At 44.6% G+C, this 19,933-nt stretch overlaps 1 protein-coding gene across 1 annotated transcript; it reads right to left on the minus strand.

Annotated features, from left to right (window-relative positions):
* Positions 1 to 19,683, minus strand: LOC311112940 (RING finger protein 150-like). The gene is made up of 6 exons (XM_084156080.1): positions 18,891 to 19,683; positions 14,507 to 14,757; positions 5,835 to 5,989; positions 3,564 to 3,660; positions 2,672 to 2,918; positions 1 to 1,216 (listed from the first exon to the last, which is right to left on the minus strand). Exons 1-6 carry the CDS (start codon positions 19,342 to 19,344, stop codon positions 1,101 to 1,103), a joined length of 1,320 nt encoding a protein of 439 aa, XP_084012206.1. The 5' UTR covers positions 19,345 to 19,683; the 3' UTR covers positions 1 to 1,100.
* Between the last annotated feature and the right edge of the window lie 250 nt (positions 19,684 to 19,933).

The raw sequence follows: 19,933 nt of genomic DNA on the forward strand, positions 1-19,933 counted from the left end.
GACAGACGGAGGCTAAAGGAATATTTGAGGAAACACTTCTTTGAGATATATGACCTTAGAATACACACAGGCAGACTGAAGGAGAGAATACTGTAGTTATACTTTTAAAATACTGCAGTACTGTTGTAGTAATACTATGTAGTTGTGTGACCTGATCCATGGTTACTGTAAGTAGAGACCATATCATTCCAGGAAGTATAGCAGAAAGAAGATAGGGTGCAGTTCACCGACTACATCTCCCAGAGATCTTTTGAGGCTTTTCTAAATAAAATATCCCGGGTCATCCCTGCACCAGTTCTTGTTGCTGAAGTTCCGTTTCAAAATGGTGGTTTTAGAAATCTGTTTTATAGATCCACAAGGTTCCGTCGATTCCATACTGCTCAGTGTGCGTGATCAGAACTCTTATTGTGAAATATTTCCTCAATATCCATACCTGGACTCCAGGTAACAGGTAACTCCATGACAGGTAGAATACTCCACCAGGTAACAGTAACCCAACCAGCCAGATAGCTCCATAAGCCATACAGGACAGGTGAGGCCAACCATATTACCGTAACCAGGTGAGTCTATTCTCCGCGTAACCAAGGCTACAGAGCTGAGTGTCTACACTGTACGCGGTGTGTCCCATCGCAGACGGGGTTGTCCCAGGTTGGTCCCAGGTAGATTTGCTACTCCTATTTCATAGCAAAGCTTCGTACCAACTGTTGCTTTGGAGCACCTACAGAGTCTTACTGGAGGCCTGGGTTAGCCCAAAATGAAATAAATATGGCAACTTTGATTAATGATTTTTTCAATTATTCTTTTAGATACAAAATGTCAAATATGTAAATAATACTTCCTCCAAAAGGACCATTCTATGGATTACATTACATTACATCCTTCCTCCAAAGGACCATTCTATGGATACAATTTCCAGAAAATCCACCAAATCGTGGTCTTTTTTTGTCCTGGTTTAATCTGGAATCACTCACAGGTAGGTTTACCCAGTTAGGACCATTCCAGGCAGGTTTATCCAGCCTACAGGTATGTCTCTGTCCTTTGTCCCAGGTTAGATTTGTCCCAGGTAAGGCCCTGTTCTGGCCCGGTTCTGGCCCGGGTTCTCAGGACTTGTTGTCCCCAGTAGGGGTTGGTTGTCCCAGTGACAGGTCTTCGTCCGACAGTCCTGTTTCCACGGCGAGCACCAGGGATGCACTGCTGGTCATGGGCTGGAGTTCCCCTAGAGAGAGGGAGCGGGGGAGAGAGAGAGAGAGGGGGGAGATGAGGGGGGGTAGGGAGAGAGAGGGGGGAGATGAGAGAGGGGGGAGATGAGAGAGGGAGAGAGAGGGGGGAGATGAGAGAGGGGGTAGGGAGAGAGGGGAGATGAGTGGGAGAGAGAGGGGGGTAGAGAGAGGGGAGATGAGAGAGAGAGGGGGGGGAGAGAGGGGGGAGATGAGAGAGGGGGGTAAGGAGAGAGGGGAGATGAGAGAGGGGGGAGATGAGAGAGAGGGGGGAGATGAGAGGGAGAGAGAGGGGGGAGATGAGAGAGGGGGGTAGGGAGAGAGGGGAGATGAGAGAGAGGGGGGAGATGAGAGAGGGGGGTAGGGAGAGGGGGGAGATGAGAGAGGGGGGTAGGGAGAGAGGGGAGATGAGAGAGAGGGGGGAGATGAGAGGGGGGGTAGGGAGAGAGGGGAGATGAGAGAGAGGGGGGAGATGAGAGAGGGAGAGAGAGGGGGGAGATGAGAGAGGGGGGTAGGGAGAGAGGGGAGATGAGAGGGAGAGAGAGGGGGGTAGAGAGAGGGGAGATGAGAGAAGGGGGTAGGGAGAGAGGGGAGATGAGAGAGGGGGGAGATGAGAGGGAGAGAGAGGGGGGAGATGAGAGAGGGGGGTAGATGAGAGAGGGGGGTAGAGAGAGAGGGGAGATGAGAGGGGGGGTAGGGAGAGAGGGGAGATGAGAGAGAGGGGGGAGATGAGAGAGGGAGAGAGAGGGGGGAGATGAGAGAGGGGGAGAGAGGGGGGAGATGAGAGAGGAGAGATGAGAGGGAGAGAGAGGGGGGGTAGGGAGAGAGGGGAGATGAGAGAGGGATGAGGGATGAGGGTGTAATTAATCAGAGTTGCCACCAGGTGCCACTATGAGTGCTGTGTGTGTAGAGTCAATACTTCTACTACTTCCATCAAACTCCCCACCCTTTCTCTCTCACCATCAAACTCCCCACCCTTTCTCTCTCACCATCAAACTCCCCACCCTTTCTCTCTCACCATCAAACTCCCCACCCTTTCTCTCTCACCATCAAACTCCCCACCCTTTCTCTCTCACCATCAAACTCCCCACCCTTTCTCTCTCACCATCAAACTCCCCACCCTTTCTCTCTCACCATCAAACTCCCCACCCTTTCTCTCTCACCATCAAACTCCCCACCCTTTCTCTCTCTCCATCAAACTCCCCACCCTTTCTCTCTCTCCATCAAACTCCCCACCCTTTCTCTCTCTCCATCAAACTCCCCACCCTTTCTCTCTCACCATCAAACTCCCCACCCTTTCTCTCTCACCAGTGTGTGTGTGTATGTGTGTGTGTGTGTGTGTGTGTGTGTAGTCTCACCAGTGTGTGTGTAGTCTCACCAGTGTGTGTGTGTGTGTAGTCTCACCAGTGTGTGTGTGTGTGTGTGTGTGTGTGTGTGTGTGTGTGTAATCTCACCAGTGAGTGTGTCAGTAGTTACTGTAATGGGACTATCCCTCAGAGGGTCTGGGTCGTGGTAGTCTTGTGGTAGCCCCATCCTCCGCATCCCCGGATCTAGAACCACCGAGCCCCCCTCACTGAGGGTCCCGTCACTGGACCCTTCCGACACCACAGCCTCCAGGGCCAGACCCTCCACCCCGACCCCCCCACCCACACCCAGCATCTCATAGTCCAAGGGCAGGTCATCCAGACAGTCTGCATTTAACTGGAGAGATGAGAGAGGGGGGGGGAGAGACGAGAGAGAGACGAGAGAGGGGGGAGAGAGACGAGAGAGGGGGGAGAGAGACAAGGGGGGGAGAGACACAAGGGGGGGGGAGACGAGAGAGGGGGAGAGAGACGAGGGGGGGAGAGAGACGAGAGAGGGGGAGAGAGAGACGAGAGAGAGGGAGGGAGAGAGACGAGAAAGAGAGAGAGACGAGAGAGGGGGAGAGAGAGAGAGACGAGAGAGAGGGAGGGAGAGAGACGAGAAGGAGAGAGAGACGAGAGAGGGGGCGAGAGAGACGAGAGAGAGGGGGAGAGAGACGAGAGGGGGGGGGGAGAGACGAGAGAGAGGGAGAGACGAGAGGGAGGGGGAGAGAGACGAGAGGGGGAGAGAGACGAAAGAGAGGGGGGAGAGAGACGAGAGGAAAGGAAGGAGAGAGAGCAGAGAAAGAGTAGAGAGAGAAACAGTTCAGTATATATGTGGGTTCAGTTCAAACATATTAAATCGTGTTGGTGCGAGGGAGTGAAGTTTGGATGGATTTGATTCAATACAATTCTGATGGTGACCAAAAAGCAGCTTTCGATTCGTATGAATGAGTGACTTTGATAACTCTGTAATTGAATCATAAATGATTCGTAAATGACTCACAGCGATTCCCAGGGCTTTGAGGATGTTGATCTTGCACATTGGGCAGGTCCTGTGATCCAGCAGCCAGGGGTCCACACAGTTCTTATGGAACAGATGTCTGACAGGAGAAAGAAACAGTTTATAACGGCTCTGTAACATGTTTATAACGGGTCTGTTACATGTTTATAACGGGTCTGTAACATGTTTATAACGGGTCTGTAACATGTTTATAACGGGTCTGTAACATGTTTATAACGGGTCTGTAACATGTTTATAACGGGTCCGTAACATGTTTATAACGGGTCTGTAACATGTTTATAACGGGTCCGTAACATGTTTATAACGGCTCTGTAACATGTTTATAACGGGTCTGTAACATGTTTATAACGGGTCTGTAACATGTTTATAACGGGTCCGTAACATGTTTATAACGGGTCTGTAACATGTTTATAACGGGTCCGTAACATGTTTATAACGGCTCTGTAACATGTTTATAACGGGTCTGTAACATGTTTATAACGGGTCTGTAACATGTTTATAACGGGTCTGTAACATGTTTATAACGGGTCTGTAACATGTTTATAACGGGTCTGTAACATGTTTATAACGGGTCTGTAACATGTTTATAACGGGTCCGTAACATGTTTATAACGGGTCCGTAACATGTTTATAACGGGTCTGTAACATGTTTATAACGGGTCTGTAACATGTTTATAACGGGTCCGTAACATGTTTATAACGGGTCCGTAACATGTTTATAACGGGTCTGTAACATGTTTATAACGGGTCCGTAACATGTTTATAACGGGTCTGTAACATGTTTATAACGGGTCTGTAACATGTTTATAACGGGTCTGTAACATGTTTATAACGTCTCTGTAACATGTTTATAACGGGTCCGTAACATGTTTATAACGGCTCTGTAACATGTTTATAACGGGTCTGTAACATGTTTATAACGGGTCTGTAACATGTTTATAACGGGTCTGTAACATGTTTATAACGGGTCTGTAACATGTTTATAACGGGTCTGTAACATGTTTAGAACGGGTCTGTAACATGTTTATAACGGGTTGTTTAGAACATGAGTGCCGGGGTGGGTTTACCAGCAGGGTATCAAGTGTTTCTAAAAGGGCTTACGAATGGGTCATAACAGGTGTATTAAAGCGGCAAGCCAGTCTCCTTTCAACCTCGTTTAACACCTGATTTACTTAACAAAAAGGCACACCTCAATAGGTGGTCCAGGTAAGTCATGACATCACACAAGGGGGAGGGGCTTTCCTCTATTGCTCCTCTATTGTTCCTCAAGCAAGCGGGGGAGGCCGATGACATCACAGATTCCCTACAAAGAAGTTTTGCTCAATACTTATTTTTTTACCCTTTAGTACAGGGTTCCCCAACTGGCGGCCTGCGAGCCAAATTTGGCCCGCGGGTGGTTTTATTTGCCACCCCCAAGTTTTGAAAAAAATACACACTACCAGTCAAATGTTTAGACATTCAGGTGACTACCTCATGAAGCTGGTTGAGAGAATGCCAAGAGTGTGCAAAGCTGTCATCAAGGCGAAGGGTGGCTATTTGAAGAATCTCAAATATAAAATATATTTTGATTTGTTTAACACTTTTTTTGGTAACTACATGATTCCATATGTGTTATTTCATAGTTCTGATGTCTTCACTATTATTCTACAATGTAGAAAACAGTAAAAATATAGAAAAACCTTTGAATGAGTAGGTGTTCTAAAACTTTTGACTGGTAGTGTATATAATACAAAATTATATTTAGCAATACTTCCCCAGAGTCAGATGAACTTGTGGACACCATGTTTATGTCTCTGCGTGCGGTTTGAAGGAAGTTACTAACTAGCGTTAGCGCAATTTGATTTCAAAACTACCTCAACTTCCTTCATACTGGATGGACACAGAGACATAAAAATGGTATCCACAGGTTCATTTGAGACCCATGGGGGCGGCGCACAATTGGCCCAGCGTCGTCCAGGGTAGGGGAGGGAATGGCCGGCAGGGATGTAGCTCAGTTGGTAGATCATGGCGTTTGCAACGCCAGGGTTGTGGGTTTGATTCCCACAGGGGGGGCCAGTATGAAATAAATAAAATGAAGAAAAAAAATAATATATATATATATAATAATGTATGCAATCACTAACTGTAAGTCGCTCTGGATAAGAGCGTCTGCTAAAATGACTAAAATGTAAAATGTTAATATGACTCTGGAGAAGGGCCTCATTGCCAAGATCCCCAAGTATCCCTTTGAGGGTTTCTAACAGTCTTATTTACCTGCAGGGTAGTATCCTGACCACATCGTTTGGCTTGTAGCCCTCGATACACACGGCACAGTTATCAAAGTCTGACTCGGTCTCCTGGTCTCCTTTCCTGATGGTCCTGACCTGCAGTTTACTGATGGCCTTCTTAGCTGCATCTCCCAGACGCCTCTGGGGAGAGAGAGTGAGAGAGGGGGAGAGACAGAGAGAGGGGGGAGAGACAGAGAGAGGGGAGAGAGAGAGGGGAGAGAGAGGGGAGGGAGAGAGAGAGAGGGGAGAGAGAGGGGAGGGAGAGAGAGAGAGAGAGAGAGAGAGAGAGAGAGAGAGAGAGAGAGAGAGAGAGAGAGAGAGAGAGAGAGTGGAGAGACTAGGGGTTAGTCCGTTGTCTAACGTTCGATTGCGCCACTCCTGAGCCACGCTCATCCCTCAACCGATCTGTCTTTTAGGACGTGGAACTCACCTAAAAAAAATCAGATTTTGCTAATATGCCTAACACTAGTTCCTAATTCTAAAAATCACACCGCTCCTGGTAGTTATGACGCATTGGCTACTACGGCAAACCATAGCAGGTTAGTGCAAGCTTGTTTGAATGGCCATACGCTAGCTTGTTTGAATGGCCATACGCTAGCTAGTTTGAATGGCCATACGCTAGCTAGTTTGAATGGCCATACGCTAGCTAGTTTGAATGGCCATACGCTAGCTAGTTTGAATGGCCATACGCTAGCTAGTTTGAATGGCCATACGCTAGCTAGTTTGAATGGCCATACGCTAGCTAGTTTGAGTGGCCATACGCTAGCTAGTTTGAGTGGCCATACGCTAGCTAGTTTGAATGGCCATACGCTAGCTAGTTTGAATGGCCATACGCTAGCTAGTTTGAGTGGCCATACGCTAGCTAGTTTGAATGGCCATACGCTAACTAGTTTGAGTGGCCATACGCTAGCTAGTTTGAATGGCCATACGCTAGCTAGTTTGAATGGCCATACGCTAGCTAGTTTGAATGGCCATACGCTAGCTAGTTTGCCAGCTTGTTGATGAAGTTGTACGGCACCAACGTTATGGGAATGTTTTCAGAAATCAGCGGCGTGATAAAATATTTGCCCCTTTTCTAATTTTCTCTACTTTTGCATATTTTGGATACTGAATGTTATCCGATCTTCAACCAAAACCTAATATTAGATAATGGCAACCTGAGTTTACAGATAACACAACAATTACATACTTATTTCATAAACAAAAGTTATGCAACACACAATGCCCCTTTGAAAAAGTAATTGCCCCCTTACACTCAGCTTTAGCTGCCATGACTCCAACCAAACGCTTCCTGTTGATCAGTCTCAAGTCGCTATGTCGTCCAAAAAGTTATACTTTTGACTCATCTGTCCGTAGAACATTCTTCAAAGAGTCTTGATGATCATCCAGGTGCTTTTTGGTAAACTTGAGTCAACTTTTTGGATGAGATGGGTCCCATTATGCCTGGTGAAAACCAAACTCTGCATTCCACAGTAAGAACATCACACCAAAGGTCAAGCATGGTGGTGGTGGTGTGATGGTTTGAGGATACTTTGCTGCCTCAGGACCTGGACGACTTGCCTTAATAGAAGGAACCATGAATTCTGCTCTGTATCAGAGAATTCTACAGGAGAATGTCAGACCATCCGTCTGTGAGCTGAAGCTGAAGCGCAGCTGGGTCATGCAGCAAGACAATGATCCAAAACACACAATCAAGTCCACATGAAATTAGCTAAAATGCAACACATTTGAAGCTTTGGAATTGCCTAGTCAAAGTCCAGACCTAATCCCATTTGAGATGTTGTGGCAGGACTTGAAAGGAGCAGTTCATGCTTGAAAATTCAACAAATGTCGCTAAGTTAAAGCAGTTCTGCATGGAAGAGTGGGCCAAAATTCCTCCACAACGACGTGAGAGACTGATCAACAACTACAGGAAGCATTTGGTTGCAGTTATTGCAGCTAAAGATTGCACAAACAGTTATTGAGTGTAAGGGGGCAATTACAGTGCATTGGGAAAGTATTCAGACCCCTTGACTTATTCCACACTTTGTTACATTACCGCCTTATTCAAAAATATATTAAATCATCAATCTACACACAATACCCCATAATGACAAAGCAAAAACAGGTTTAGAAATGTTTGCAAATTTATAAAAAAAATCAAAAACAGAAATACCTTATTTACATAAGTATTCAGACCCTTTGCTATGAGACTCGAAATTGAGTTCAAGTGCATCCTGTTTCCATTGATCATCCTTGAGATTTTTCTGCAACTTGGAATCCACCTTGATTTGGAAAGGCACACACCTGTCTATATAAAAAGGTCCAACAGTTGACAGTGCATGTCAGAGCAAAAACCAAGCCATGGGGTTGAAGGAATTGTCCGTAGAGCTCCGAGACAGGATTGTGTCGAGGCACAGATCTGGGGAAGGGTAACAAAAAATGTCTGCAGCATTGAAGGTCCCCAAGAACACAGTGGCCTCCATCATTCTTAAATGGAAGAAGTTTGGAACCACCAAGACTCTTCCTAGAGCTGGCTGCCCGGCCAAACTGAGCAATCGGGGGAGAAGGGCCTTGGTCAGGGAGGTGACCAAGAATCCAATGGTCACACTGACAGAGCTCCAGAGTTCCTCTGTGGAGATGGGAGAACCTTCCAGAAGGACAACCATCTCTGCAGCACTCCACCAATCAGGCCTTTATGGTAGAGTGGCCAGATGGAAACCACTCCTCAGTAAAAGGCACATGACAGCCCGCTTGGAGTTTGCCAAAAGGCACCTAAAGACTCTCAAAACCATGAGAAACAAGATTCTCTGGTCTGATGAAACCAAGATTGAACTCTTTGGCCTGAATGCCAAGCGTCACATCTGGAGGAAACCTGGCACCATCCCTACGATGAAGCATGGTGGTGGCAGCATCATGCTGTGGGGATGTTTTTCAGCAGCAGGGACTGGGAGACTAGGCAGGGTCGAGGGAAAGATGAACAGAGCAAAGTACAGAGAGATCCTTGATGAAAACCTGCTCCAGAGCGCTCAGGACCTCAGACTGGGGCGAAGGTTCACATTCCAGCAGGACAACGACCCTAAGCAAACAGCCAAGACAACGCAGGACTGGCTTCGGGACAAGTCTCTGAATGTCCTTGAGTGGCCCAGCCAGAGCCTGGACTTGAACCCCATCGAACATCTCTGGAGAGACCTGAAAATAGCTGTGCAGCGACACTCCCCATCCAACCTGACAGAGCTTGAGAGGATCTGCAGAGAATAATGGGAGTAACTCCCCAAATACAGGTGTGCCAAGCTTGTAGCGTCATACCCAAGAAGACTCGAGGCCGTAATCGCTGCCAAAGGTGCTTCAACAAAGTACTGAGTAAAGGGTCTGAATACTTATGTAAATGTGATATCAGTTTTTTATTTGTAATACATTTGCAAACATTTCAAAAATGCTGTTTTTGTTTTGTCACTATGGGGTATTGGGTGTAGATTAATGAGGAAAAACAACAATTTAATCAATTTTAGAATAAGGCTGTAACGTAACAAAATGTGGAAAAAGTCAAGGGGTCGGAATACTTTCCGAATGCACTGTAGGTGAATTGGGCATTGCATAACTTTATTAATTAAGTAAGTATCCATTTTTCTTTATTTGTAAACTCAGGTTCCCTTTATCTAATATTAGGTTTTGGTTGAAGATCTGATAACATTCAGTATAAAAAAATATGCAACAATAGAGAAAATCAGAAAGGGGGAAAATACATTTTCACGGCCCTGTATCTGGACTGACAGCTGGGACTGTATATAGTATTATTGTATCTGGATTGACAGCTGGGACTGTATATATAATATATAGTATTATTGTATCTGGACTGACAGCTGGGACTGTATATATAATATATAGTATTATTGTATCTGGACTGACAGCTGGGACTGTATATATAATATATAGTATTATTGTATCTGGATTGACAGCTGGGACTGTATATATAATATTATTGTATCTGGATTGACAGCTGGGACTGTATATATAATATATAGTATTATTGTATCTGGATTGACAGCTGGGACTGTATATATAATATATAGTATTATTGTATCTGGACTGACAGTTGGGACTGTATATATAATATATAGTATTATTGTATCTGGACTGACAGTTGGGACTGTATATATAATATATAGTATTATTGTATCTGGACTGACAGTTGGGACTGTATATATAATATATAGTATTATTGTATCTGGACTGACAGTTGGGACTGTATATATAATATATAGTATTATTGTATCTGGACTGACAGTTGGGACTGTATATATAATATATAGTATTATTGTATCTGGACTGACAGCTGGGACTGTATATATAATATATAGTATTATTGTATCTGGATTGACAGCTGGGACTGTATATATAATATTATTGTATCTGGATTGACAGCTGGGACTGTATATATAATATATAGTATTATTGTATCTGGATTGACAGCTGGGACTGTATATATAATATATAGTATTATTGTATCTGGACTGACAGCTGGGACTGTATATAATATTATTGTATCTGGACTGACAGTTGGGACTGTATATAATATATAGTATTATTGTATCTGGACTGACAGCTGGGACTGTATATATAATATATAGTATTATTGTATCTGGACTGACAGCTGGGGCTGTATATATAATATATAGTATTATTGTATCTGGACTGACAGCTGGGACTGTATATAATATTATTGTATCTGGACTGACAGTTGGGACTGTATATAATATATAGTATTATTGTATCTGGACTGACAGCTGGGACTGTATATATAATATATAGTATTATTGTATCTGGACTGACAGCTGGGACTGTATATATAATATATAGTATTATTGTAACTGGACTGACAGCTGGGACTGTATATATAATATATAGTATTATTGTATCTGGACTGACAGCTGGGACTGTATATATAATATATAGTATTATTGTATCTGGACTGACAGCTGGGACTGTATATAATATTATTGTATCTGGACTGACAGTTGGGACTGTATATAATATATAGTATTATTGTATCTGGACTGACAGCTGGGACTGTATATAATATATAGTATTATTGTATCTGGACTGACAGCTGGGACTGTATATATAATATATAGTATTATTGTATCTGGACTGACAGTTGGGACTGTATATAATATATAGTATTATTGTATCTGGACTGACAGCTGGGACTGTATATAATATATAGTATTATTGTATCTGGACTGACAGCTGGGACTGTATATATAATATATAGTATTATTGTATCTGGACTGACAGCTGGGACTGTATATATAATATATAGTATTATTGTATCTGGACTGACAGCTGGGACTGTATATATAATATATAGTATTATTGTATCTGGACTGACAGCTGGGACTGTATATATAATATATAGTATTATTGTATCTGGACTGACAGCTGGGACTGTATATATAATATATAGTATTATTGTATCTGGACTGACAGCTGGGACTGTGCCTTGCCACTTTGCAACATTTGGCCAACGTGATGACATCACAGAGAGCAGTCAGCTAGCGTTCCGCTACACTAGTTAGCTAGCTAGATGGAGTATTCAGCATTGCGTGCGCGTGAACTGGCGTTGTTCGCATCCCTGTCTTTCGTTTCATATAGATTGATTTGAGACTGGTTAAACCAGCCAGCAGACACTAGCTAGGTAGAGAGTTTAAGCTAGATAAACTTTGCACATTTCGAATGTCATAACCACAAATCACCTTAACTAGACGTAGAATTAGGTAGTGAAGACTTGCTCATGAAAGAAAAACGTCAATATTAGCTACAGGTTTATAGTTTTGGGTCAGGTTAACTGACTCTATTGAGGATGAAAGGGGGTTTCAGTGGACGATGTCACCGTGGTAACATCTTTGAATGTTAGGACAGCCTATTGTAGCCGGATCATCTTTTGAGCTATTCCCATGAGTGTTCGCGAGTTATCAGACAGATCAGCGCAGAAGGCCGTCGCGCTAGCTGACGTGAGACAATGGGGGGGGTTAGTCCTTAAAAATCTATAAACAAAAAACAGTGAAATGTATGCCATGTCTGCAACAAGTTGTGGTCTTGTGTTACTGAACTGTACCCGTTTTCAGTAGTGTGTGTGAGTATCTGAATGTGGTCTTATGCATGGGCGTATCTGAACGTGTGTGTGTGTGTGTGTGTGTGTGTGTGTGTGTGTGTGTGTGTGTGTGTGTGTGTGTGTGTGTGTGTGGGGCTGTGACGGCCATGGAATGTTGGATTTTTGGAGCCAAATGACCACTGTCTCCATAATATACCCGTTCGAATAGCAAAAAAATACGCACATTTCCCCTCTCCTCTGCTCTGCATGTGCTGCCATAAATATATAGAATGAATAGAACGGCGTCCCCATTCAAGTCTATGACGGCATAGTGGGTGGACTGGCGGCCATTGCGAGTGTAACCATAGAAGCAAAGCAGGAAGTAAAAGCAGGAAGTGTACCCTATCAATATGTGTTGTGATTTGTCGATTCAACTCAACTGACGTTACAGTCGGAAGTTTACATACACTTAGGTTGGAGTCATTAAAACTAGTTTTTCAAACCACTCCACAAATGTCTTGTTAACAAACTATAGTTTTGGCAAGTCGGTTAGGACATCTACTTTGTGCATGACACAAGTCATTTTTCCAACAATTGTTTACAGACAGATTATTTCACTTATAATTCACTGTATCACAATTCCAGTGGGTCAGAAGTTTACATACACTAAGTTGACTGTGCCTTTAAACAGCTTGGAAAATTACAGAAAATGTTGTCATGGCTTTAGAAGCTTCTGATAGGCTAATTGACATCATTTGAGTCAATTGGAGGTGTACCTGTGGATGTATTTCAAGGCCTACATTCAAACTCAGTGCCTCTTTGCTTGACATCATGGGAAAATCAAAAGAAATCAGCCAAGACCTCAGAAAAACAATTGTAGACCTCCACAAGTCTGGTTCATCCTTGGGAGCAATTTCCAAACGCCTGAAGGTACCACGTTCATCTGTACAAACAATAGTACGCAAGTATAAACACCATGGGACCACGCAGCCGTCATACCGCTCAGGAAGGAGACGCGTTCTGTCTCCTAGAGATGAACGTACTTTGGTGCGAAAAGTGCAAATCAATCCCAGAACAACAGCAAAGGACCTTGTGAAGATGCTGAAGGAAACAGGTACAAAAGTATCTATATCCACAGTAAAACGAGTCCTATATCGACATAACCTGAAAGGCCGCTCAGCAAGGAAGAAGCCACTGCTCCAAAACCGCCATAAAAAAGCCAGACTATGGTTTGCAACTGCACATGGGGACAAAGATCGTACTTTTTGGAGAAATATCTTCTGGTCTGATGAAACAAAAATAGAACTGTTTGGCCATAATGACCATTGTTATGTTTGGAGGAAAAAGGGGGTCGCTTGCAAGCCTAAGAACACCATCCCAACCGTGAAGCACGGGGGTGGCAGCATCATGCTGTGGGGGTGCTTGGCTGCAGGAGGGACTGGTGCACTTCACAAAATAGATGGCATCATGAGGAAGGACAATTATGTGGATATATTGAAGCAACATCTCAAGACATCAGTCAGGAAGTTAAAGCTTGGTCGCAAATGGGTCTTCCAAATGGACAATGACCCCAAGCATACTTCCAAAGTTGTGGGAAAATGGCTTAAGGACAACAAAGTCAAGGTATTGGAGTGGCCATCACAAAGCCCTGACCTCAATCCTATAGAACATTTGTGGGCAGAACTGAAAAAGCGTGTGCGAGCAAGGAGGCCTTCAAACCTGACTCAGTTACACCAGCTCTGTCTGGAGGAATGGGCCAAAATTCACCCAACTTATTGTGAGAAGCTTGTGGAAGGCTACCCGAAACGTTTGACCCAAGTTAAACAATTTAAAGGCAATGCTACCAAATACTAATTGAGTGTATGTAAATCTCTGACCCACTGGGAATGTGATGAAAGAAATAAAAAGCTGAAATAAATCATTCTCTCTACTATTATTCTGACATTTCACATTCTTAAAATAAAAAGTGGTGATCCTAACTGACCTAAAACAGGGAATTTTTACTTGGATTAAATGTCAGGAATTGTGGAAAAACTGAGTTTAAATGCATTTGGCTAAGGTGTCTGAAAACTTCCGACTTCAACTGTACATTCCTTTGCATGAGCCACATCGCTTAGCATCTTTTGAATGAACATTCTACATTACCATGGAAATGATTACATCACAATACCAGGCAGCCATTGCTAGTGCACTCACGAGTTCACCAGTCAAATTGACAGGATTTGAGGTTTCCAAGCCCGTTCTATTCATTCTACGTGAGCTGCTGCATTGTGGGGGGGCGTTGCCTAGGCAACCGAAGTCTCGTTCCGCTACAACACCTCGCTTGTTTCAAACAAGGAGCAACAAAAGATTCATGTCGTTGTTAAAGAGTCAGAAACGGACTCAACTGAACAAAAAACGCCCGGCCATCCCGTCTTCAGGCAGCTGTTAGTTCCATTTAGTTTCTCCAGTGATGACGGTTATTATATATTTTCATGACGGTCTTCATCCATAACCATCGATTATACGGTAATTGTGCCAGCCCTGTGTGTGTGTGTGTGTGTGTGTGTGTGTGTGTGTGTGTGTGTGTGTGTGTGTGTGTGTACCTGGTTGCGATCTCGTGCGTTGGCGTATCTAAACCTCTGTATGTAGTAGAAGACTAGCCAGGCCAGCGAGATGATCATCAGGATGATGAAGGAGATGGAGACGAACACCACCGAGGTCCTGCTCACGTACTTCTGGAGGTTACGCGTTCCTATGGTGATGTGCATGGTTACCGTGACGTTCTGCTCTAGCAGAGCAGCGACTTCACGACCTTTAGGCTCGGGGATCATGATGGCGACCACGTCACCCACACCTGAGAGGGAGGGAGGGGAGATTTTAGGACAGGAATACAAATAAAACAGACTCTCTGCCTCTCTCTGTGTGTGTGTGTGTGTGTGTGTGTGTGTGTGTGTGTGTGCGTGTGAGAGAGAGAGAGTGAGAGAGATATTTATCTTTATTATTTTATTACAATGTATATTGTATACATTGTTGCTTTGGCAATATTAACGCAAATGTTTTTCATGCCAATAAAGCAGCTTGAATTTGAATTTGAGAGACTTCCCTAGGCAGGAGAAGAAGCCATGTGACTGTCTGGGACCTGACTCTTAGAACCTCCACATAGATTCTAAGAACACTGGGACTGTAAACAGAACTCCTGAGTGTTCCATCCTAACATAAACCTCTTTACTTTCTCTATTGACAGGAATAAGGAGTGCGACGGGGCCATTGTGAAATTCCTGACTCCACCACTACGGAACGTCAGGAATGCCGTACGGAATGTTCCAGGTGTATTCCTGGGGGCCTGGACTACTCAACACTTATCGCTGAACACACACACACACACACACACACACACACACACACACACACAGCTATTTATTGCTCCCCAGACCAGATAGAGAACACACTCTGATAACAGGCCTTTCTGTGTGTGTGTGTGTGTGTGTGTGTGTGTGTGTGTGTGTGTGTTTACACACATACAGTGGCCAGTTTATTAGGTACACCTCCCCGTTCACGAAAATGGATCACTCCTACAGACAGTGAGTCACGTGGCCGTGGCTTGCTATATAAAGCAGGCAGACAGGCATCAAGGCATTCAGTTACTGTTGGATTGAAGGTTAGAATGGGCTAAACGAGTGACCTAAGAGACTTTGAGCCTGGTGTGATCGTCGGTGCCATGCGCGCCGTATCCAGTATCTCAGAAACGTCCGTCTTCCTGGACTTTTAAACGTACTACAGTGTCTAGGGTTTACTGAGAATGGTGCGACAAACAAAAAAACATCCAGTCAGCAGCAGTCCTGTGGGCGTAAACAGCTCGTTGATGAGAGGTCGAAGGAGAATGGCAAGAATCGTGCAAGCTAACAGGCGGGCCACAAACAGACAAATAACTACGCAGAACAACAGTGGTGTGCAGAACGGTATCTCGGAAAGCACAACTCGTCAGTCCTTGTCACGGACGGGCTATTGCAGCAGACGACCACACCGGGTTCCACTCCTATCAGCTAAAAACAAGAAGAAGCGGCTCCAGTGGGCATGTGATCACCACTGGACAACTGAGGAGTGGAAAAACATCGCCTGGTCCGACGAAACCCGGTTCCTGTTGCGTCATGCTGATGGCAGAGTCAGGATTTTGGTGTATGCAGCATGAGTCCATGGCCCCATCATGCCTGGTGTCAACGGTACAGGCTGGTGGTGGCGGTGGTGTAATGGTGTGGGGAATGTTTTCCTGGCACACGTTAGGTCTCTAGATACCAATTGAGCAACATTTCATGCCCCAAAGAATTCTTGCTGTTCTGGAGGCAAAGAGGGGTCCGAATCTGTACTAGATGGGTGTACCTAATAAACTGGACTGAATGAATGCGTGTGTGTGATGGACATACATACACTATACAGTACATTCGGAAAGTATTCAGAACCCTTTACTTTTTTCCAGATTTTCTTATGTTACAGCCTTATTCTAAAATTGATTATATTGGGGTTTTTTACTCATCAAACTACACACAAAACACCATAATGACAAAGCAAAAACAGGTTTTTATATGTTTTTGCAAAAAAAAAATATATATATATATAGAAATATTACATTTACGTAAGTATTCAGACCCTTTACTCAGTACTTTGTTGAAGCACCTTTGGCAGCGATTACAGCCTCGAGTCCTCTTGGGTATGGCGCTATAACATTTACATTTTACATTTTAGTCATTTAGCAGACGCTCTTATCCAGAGCGACTTACACCAGCAATTAGGGTTAAGTGCCTTGCTCAAGGGCACAGACAGATTTTTCACCTAGTCGGCTCGGGGATTAGAACCAGCGACCTCTCGGTTACTGGCACAACGCTCTTAACCACTAAGCTACCTGCTACAAGCTTGGCACACCTGTATTTGGGGAGTTTCTCCCGTTCTTCTCTGCAGATCCTCTCAAGCTCTGTCAGGTTGGAGGGGGAGCGTCACTGGACAGCTATTTTCAGGTCTCTCCAGAGATGTTCGATCGGGTTCAAGTCCGGGCTCTGGATGGGCCACTCAAGGACATTCAGAGACTTGTCCCGAAGCCACTCCTGTGTTGTCTTGGCTGTGTGCTTAGGGTTGTTGTCCTGTTGGAAGGTGAACCTTCGCCCCAGTCTGAGGTCCTGAGCAGGTTATCATCAAGGATCTCTCTGTACTTTGCTCCGTTCATCTTTCCCTCCATCCTGACTCGCCTCCCAGTCCCTGCCGCTGAAAAACATCCAACAGCATGATGCTGCCACCACCACCATGCTTCACCGTAGGGATGGTGCCAGGTTTCCTCCAGACGTGACGCTTGACATTCAGGCCAAAGAGTTCAATCTTGGTTTCATCAGATCAGAGAATCTTGTTTCTCATGGTCTGAGAGTATTTAGGTGCAATGTTCCAACATCTAGTGGAAAGCCTTCCCAGAAGAGTGGAGGCTGTTATAGCAGCAAAGGGGGGGACCAACTCCATATTAATGCCCAGGATTTTGGAATGAGATGTTTGACGAGGTGTTCACATACACTACATGACCCAAATTATTTTTTTTAAATTAGAACAGAGACTTATTTAGTGTTGTTAACACTGTTTCAAATGGTCAGAAAAAATTATAATATTGTAATCTAACAGCAACTGTTTGGCACACATAATACTCACAACGCTTGCTCCTATAATCCTCCTTTTTCTTGATCTCCAGTAGTTTCCACAACTAAGTCAAACGTCTTCCACAGTATCTGACTTCCCCTTTCCCTCCTGAGCAACCAGTAAACATTCGCCCATTTCCAGTTTCTTTTTCACGCCCTCTGCATCCATTTTTTTGATGTCACGGTGTTCGGAGTTTGTTATAACCAATTGATCGATGTGATTATGAAACTAAAATGGCTGAAATTATGTTGCAGCTTCAGCAAGGACAGCGCAATAAATCACTTGCTTTGCTGTGGTGCCTTTTGGAGAGCGTTGCTGTGGTGCCTATTGGAGAGCGTTGCTGTGGTGCCTTTTGGAGAGCGTTGCTGTGGTGCCTTTTGGAGAGCGTTGCTGTGGTGCCTTTTGGAGAGCGTTGCTGTGGTGCCTATTGGAGAGCGTTGCTGTGGTGCCTTTTGGAGAGCGAGACAACGTGCGCCTGTCACACAGGCACTCGCTGTCATTTTATTTATTTTTTTAAACACAGTGTGACCATCGGGCTCTTAATTATTTAATCAAACAGTGTGCTTAAAGCATCAGACAAACTCAGTGCATACGGAGTTAAATTTTATTCAAACACACAGGGGTGTGTCTGTCTATATATGGAAAAAGAAAAGTTTAAACATTTCGACCAATCGATTGGTCCGAGAGAAACAGGACGACTCTCGGTCGACCAAGATTTATTTTAGTATTTTTATTATTATTATTATTAATAGCAGCTCGCCGTGTCTTTTAATATCGACGAATATTTCACTCTCTGATCGTAGAAACATGAATTTGTGCATGAGGCAGATGTGGATACGGCATGACGAGTTTCGCAATCAGGTGGAAGACTGACCAGAGAGAGGAGACACAGTCTCACCGGAGGAAAGGAGAGACCCCCCCCCCCCCCCCCTTCCTCGGAGAAGGAGAGGACCCCCGTCTTTGCCGAAGTCGCTAGCATATGTCAATACACCCACGTTTCTAAGAACAGTTATATAACTGGCAGACTGACAATCAGAGATCTGTTAGTATTATCTCTGGAAATCAGGATCAAACGCTCCAGGTCTCTCTCAGACACACACCAGGTCACTGGGTTCCTCAGCCAGGGGCCATTCCAGTCCGTCTGGATCCTGGTTCTAGGATGGTTTGACATAATTACACATAGCTAGCTACATACACACATACATAAACACACACGCCCTGGATGATCGCCGTTAACAAGCAATTCAGCGATGCATAACAACTCCACACTTGTGTGACCCGATAAATCATATGACGATCTGGCTGGCTAGACAATACCTGAATGTGGCATTGTGATAGTATCATTGGAGTTGCTGGATCCAACGTTGAATATGACGATGGCCGAGGCGTTTTGGCTCGCCGCGTGTCTTATCTTGTCTTTATAGGTGCAGTTTCCCCTGGCTATCAGGGCTATCCAGGCACTGCCCTGGACCGGAACCGCGAACCGAGTACCGGGATCACAGGCTTGTCTGTCCCGGGAGAGAGAAGGAAGCACCACGACTCCTTTTGCTTCCCGTTTTAGCGAGTGTTCCCCGTATCGGCCGCATTCAGTTTTCTCCGTCCGGACTTCGGAGGTGACCGGGTCTACGTAGGTGATGTTGACGAAGGCTGTGTACCATTCCTCTCTCTCGGCCACGGTGAAGTCCAAACAGAGGAGGTGAACGAAACAAAACGACAGGAGCCATGTAGATAGGGCTAAACTACGGCAGGCCTGCATCAACGACATGGCCATAGCTATCTGGGTTTCGGTATTCCCCCTCTCTCTCTCTCTCTCTCTCTGTCCGTAGGGCAGCAGGTTCTGTGGTACCGTCGACCAACTAAACTAGGTCCCGTTAGCTAGCGGGTTGTTCTTCTCCTCCCCCCGGGTCTCTCCCTCTCTTCTTTGTGAACACACACTAACCTCCGAAACGACGCCTCCTCCCTGTACTAGCTAGCTAATGTCGGCTTGCTGATAGACGAACACATTTCCATTTTCAAAACCTCAAGTCAAATTTTTCTATAAATAAACAGCTTGTTCCCGGCGACGAAACGGTAACCCTGCAACCGTTGCATCGATGTTGACACTCACGCCTTTAGTTGCAACGACATTATAACGTTTGTTTGGTTATAATAATGGTCCACGAAGTGTTTCTGTCCTTTTTGTAATCCTTCAGAATAAAAGTCCCGTCCTGTATACTTTCTAAATGAATAATGAGGACGAAAATTATGGAAAATGTGCACAGTTATCGATATTTTATACTACTTATCAAACAAATAATAATTTAAAGTATTTCTAAGATGTCATGTTTTTTGTTTGTTTGTTTTTTCAAGCCTAAATGGTC

This window comes from Coregonus lavaretus (assembly GCF_964263955.1).
Source record: "Coregonus lavaretus genome assembly, chromosome: 39".
Classification (NCBI taxonomy): domain Eukaryota; kingdom Metazoa; phylum Chordata; class Actinopteri; order Salmoniformes; family Salmonidae; genus Coregonus; species Coregonus lavaretus.

Bases quoted from the DNA above. Each gene is read 5' to 3' on its own strand.
- LOC311112940 (XM_084156080.1), bottom strand. From the start codon at position 19,344: ATGGCCATGTCGTTGATGCAGGCCTGCCGTAGTTTAGCCCTATCTACA. The intron at 3,661-5,834 runs GTAAATAAGACT...TTCTCCTGTCAG, and splicing joins GTCAGGATACTACCCTGCAG to ACATCTGTTCCATAAGAACT. The intron at 2,919-3,563 runs GTGAGTCATTTA...TCATCTCTCCAG, and splicing joins TCAAAGCCCTGGGAATCGCT to TTAAATGCAGACTGTCTGGA.